Consider the following 2,500-nt stretch of genomic DNA (forward strand, 5'->3'; position numbering starts at 1 on the left):
CACACGGCTACTGTGGGGGTGTAGCCGCCATTAATGGAATAACGTTAAAAACATAATAATTTTTCAGTTTTTAATTTAATAAAAGCCAATAATGTAGCTTGCCAATAGGCTATCAAATTTCTGAACCAATAATGTAATTGGTGTTATATGGTTTGACCCCCCCCCCCCCATCCTCTCCCCCTCCCCCCCCCCCCATAGAGTCTCAGTCCTCTTCACAGCAGACCCGGGTTAGAATCCAGCCCGGGTCGTTCTCTGCATGTCATTCCCCTCTCTGACACATTTCATCTCTGTCTCTACAACACTGTCTAATAAAAATCATTAAAAAAAATTATAAATAATTAAAAAAAAAAAAAAATTAAGAAATTGTATTACATCTCTGGCAATTTTTACTACAACACCCTATTTTTATTAATTCATTAAAAACTGAAAAATTATCAAGAATTATCTGCCGTTATTACATTGTTGTTGCTACATGGGTGAATCGGTTTAGTGTGTAAGAAAGATAGAATCGCAGATAGAAAAAAAAAGCTCTGAAGTCTTTTAGAAGCGGCGGTTTCATTTCATAGTCCCAAAAAAAGCGCCGCCTTCCGATTCGAACCATAACCAGTGTTTCAACATTTGATTTACTTGTTGTATGTACATATAAATATACAGACGGTCCAGGGGTTTACACACAGCATCAAGGCAGACTCAGTTTTGTCTGTATGAATGTCTGTCTGAATGTCTGTCTGTGAGATTTTCGTCCCTGCAGTAGCGAGGTCCGGCCACACAATGGCACTGTTGCACCGTTGTGTGGAGTCCGTTGTGTGAGCTGCAGGTTTCAGCTCCGTTTAGGTTTCACCGATGTGGAGAGAGAAGGTTCACTCTGCTTTCTTTATAAAGATCTAGGAGGAAACAAAGAGAATATTTACTTATTAATTCTTAAAAACGTGCTTAAAGCTGCAGTGTGTAGAATTTTGGGTTTTATTTCCTAGCAGATTTTGTAGAAAATAATTATAATATCCATAAGTACATTTAATTTAGTGCATAATAGCTGAATTTTCTTTTTAGAATTATTATTTTTTCCCTTAGGAAGGGTCTCATATATGTCCATATTTCTGCATATTTTGGACCAAGGCCTAGTGCCGCCATTTTGGAAGTGTCATAGTTGGAATGTCATCAGGTGCATTGTTTAAAATTTAGAATTGTTCTTGTCCTTGAAGGCCACTGTAGCTTCTGTTATTATTCTAAAGGGGTGGGGTTACCCAGGGAGCGTTGCATTCTAGAACTTACTTAATGATGTCATATTACACACTGCACCTTTAAGGGGCACTGTGTAACATTTTAAGTAATTTATTAGCTAAAATCAATATCCTCATTCATAAATATGTCCTCATTGGTGTAAAATCACCTCTGCCAACAATCTGAATTATCCTCCTGAGTGGAGAATTACAAATATTAATATTAAATGTTGTACATTGAGCAGGCAGGTCTTGTGGAGGCATCCATGTTTTTGGAATGTCATCAGGTGCATTGTTTAGAATTTAGAATTGTTCTTGTCCTTGAAGGCCATTGCTTCTGTTATTATAATAAGACCTATGCAAAGTATTTATTTATTTAGCCTATAGAATAAAAAAAAAATGCATTTTCAACATGTTTTTGAGAAGAAAATGTCTCATAAATCAGACAGTGAACAACATATGAACAAATCCTTCTGTAATAACCTTCAGAATAGTGCTGAGAATGATTATGGAAAGTTTAGTTGATGTGAGTGCTTTAGAAGTTGAGATTTTTTGGTTCAGAGTATTGAAAAAAATTGTTTTGAGATAATGTCTGTTAAAGATGGTTGTATAGGAGAAATATACAGACGCAAACAGACAAGGTTTAGTGAAATAAACACCTGAATGTACATGTTGGACCTTTGATTTATACTAGTATGAAAGAAGACATGTTATGGAAGAGAGGGAGAGAGAGGGAGAGAGAGAGGGAGAGAGAGGGAGAGGGGGGAGAGAGAGAGAGGGAGGGAGAGAGAGAGAGTATGAAAGAAGACATGTTATGGAAGATACATAGACACAAACACCCTCTCAGACCCAGACCAAAGCGTTCTTTAAAGGGTTCATTCGTAGAGACTTTTTCTCAGCAGCGTTCAAAGAAATGTTAAAAGGTCAAAGGTCAAGAGTTCATGTAAAAACAATCACTAACCAAAAGACTGAAAAAGAGAGAGAGAGAGAGAGAGAGAGAGAGAGAGAGAGAGAGAGAGAGAGAGAGAGAGTGTGTGTGTGGGGGGGGAGCTGTGTTTGTGTGTGCGTGTGTGTTTGTGTGTGTTTGTGGGTGTGTGGGGGGGGGGGGCTGTGTGTGTGTGTGTGTGTGTGTGTGTGTGTGGGGGGGGGGGGGGGGGTGGGGGGGGCTGTGTGTGTGTGTGTTTGTGGGTGTGTGTGTGTGGGTGTGTGTGTGTGAGAGAGAAATAGATAGTGTGTGTAACAGTCACCGAAAGCATTTCCATCGAACATGAGTTATAGTC

General features: G+C 39.0%; 1 protein-coding gene across 1 annotated transcript in view; it reads right to left on the bottom strand.

The window, feature by feature from the left end:
* Positions 1 to 499: 499 nt before the first annotated feature.
* LOC307256527 (alpha-1,3-mannosyl-glycoprotein 4-beta-N-acetylglucosaminyltransferase B-like) overlaps positions 500 to 2,500 on the bottom strand; it is a 21,664-nt gene continuing 19,663 nt past the window's right edge. Inside the window, 1 exon segment of the mRNA XM_080035533.1 lies at positions 500 to 884. Coding sequence (XP_079891659.1) covers positions 861 to 884 — 24 coding nt within the window. The 3' untranslated portion in view covers positions 500 to 860.

Source organism: Ammodytes marinus (assembly GCF_949987685.1).
Source record: "Ammodytes marinus genome assembly, chromosome: 10".
Lineage (NCBI taxonomy): Eukaryota > Metazoa > Chordata > Actinopteri > Uranoscopiformes > Ammodytidae > Ammodytes > Ammodytes marinus.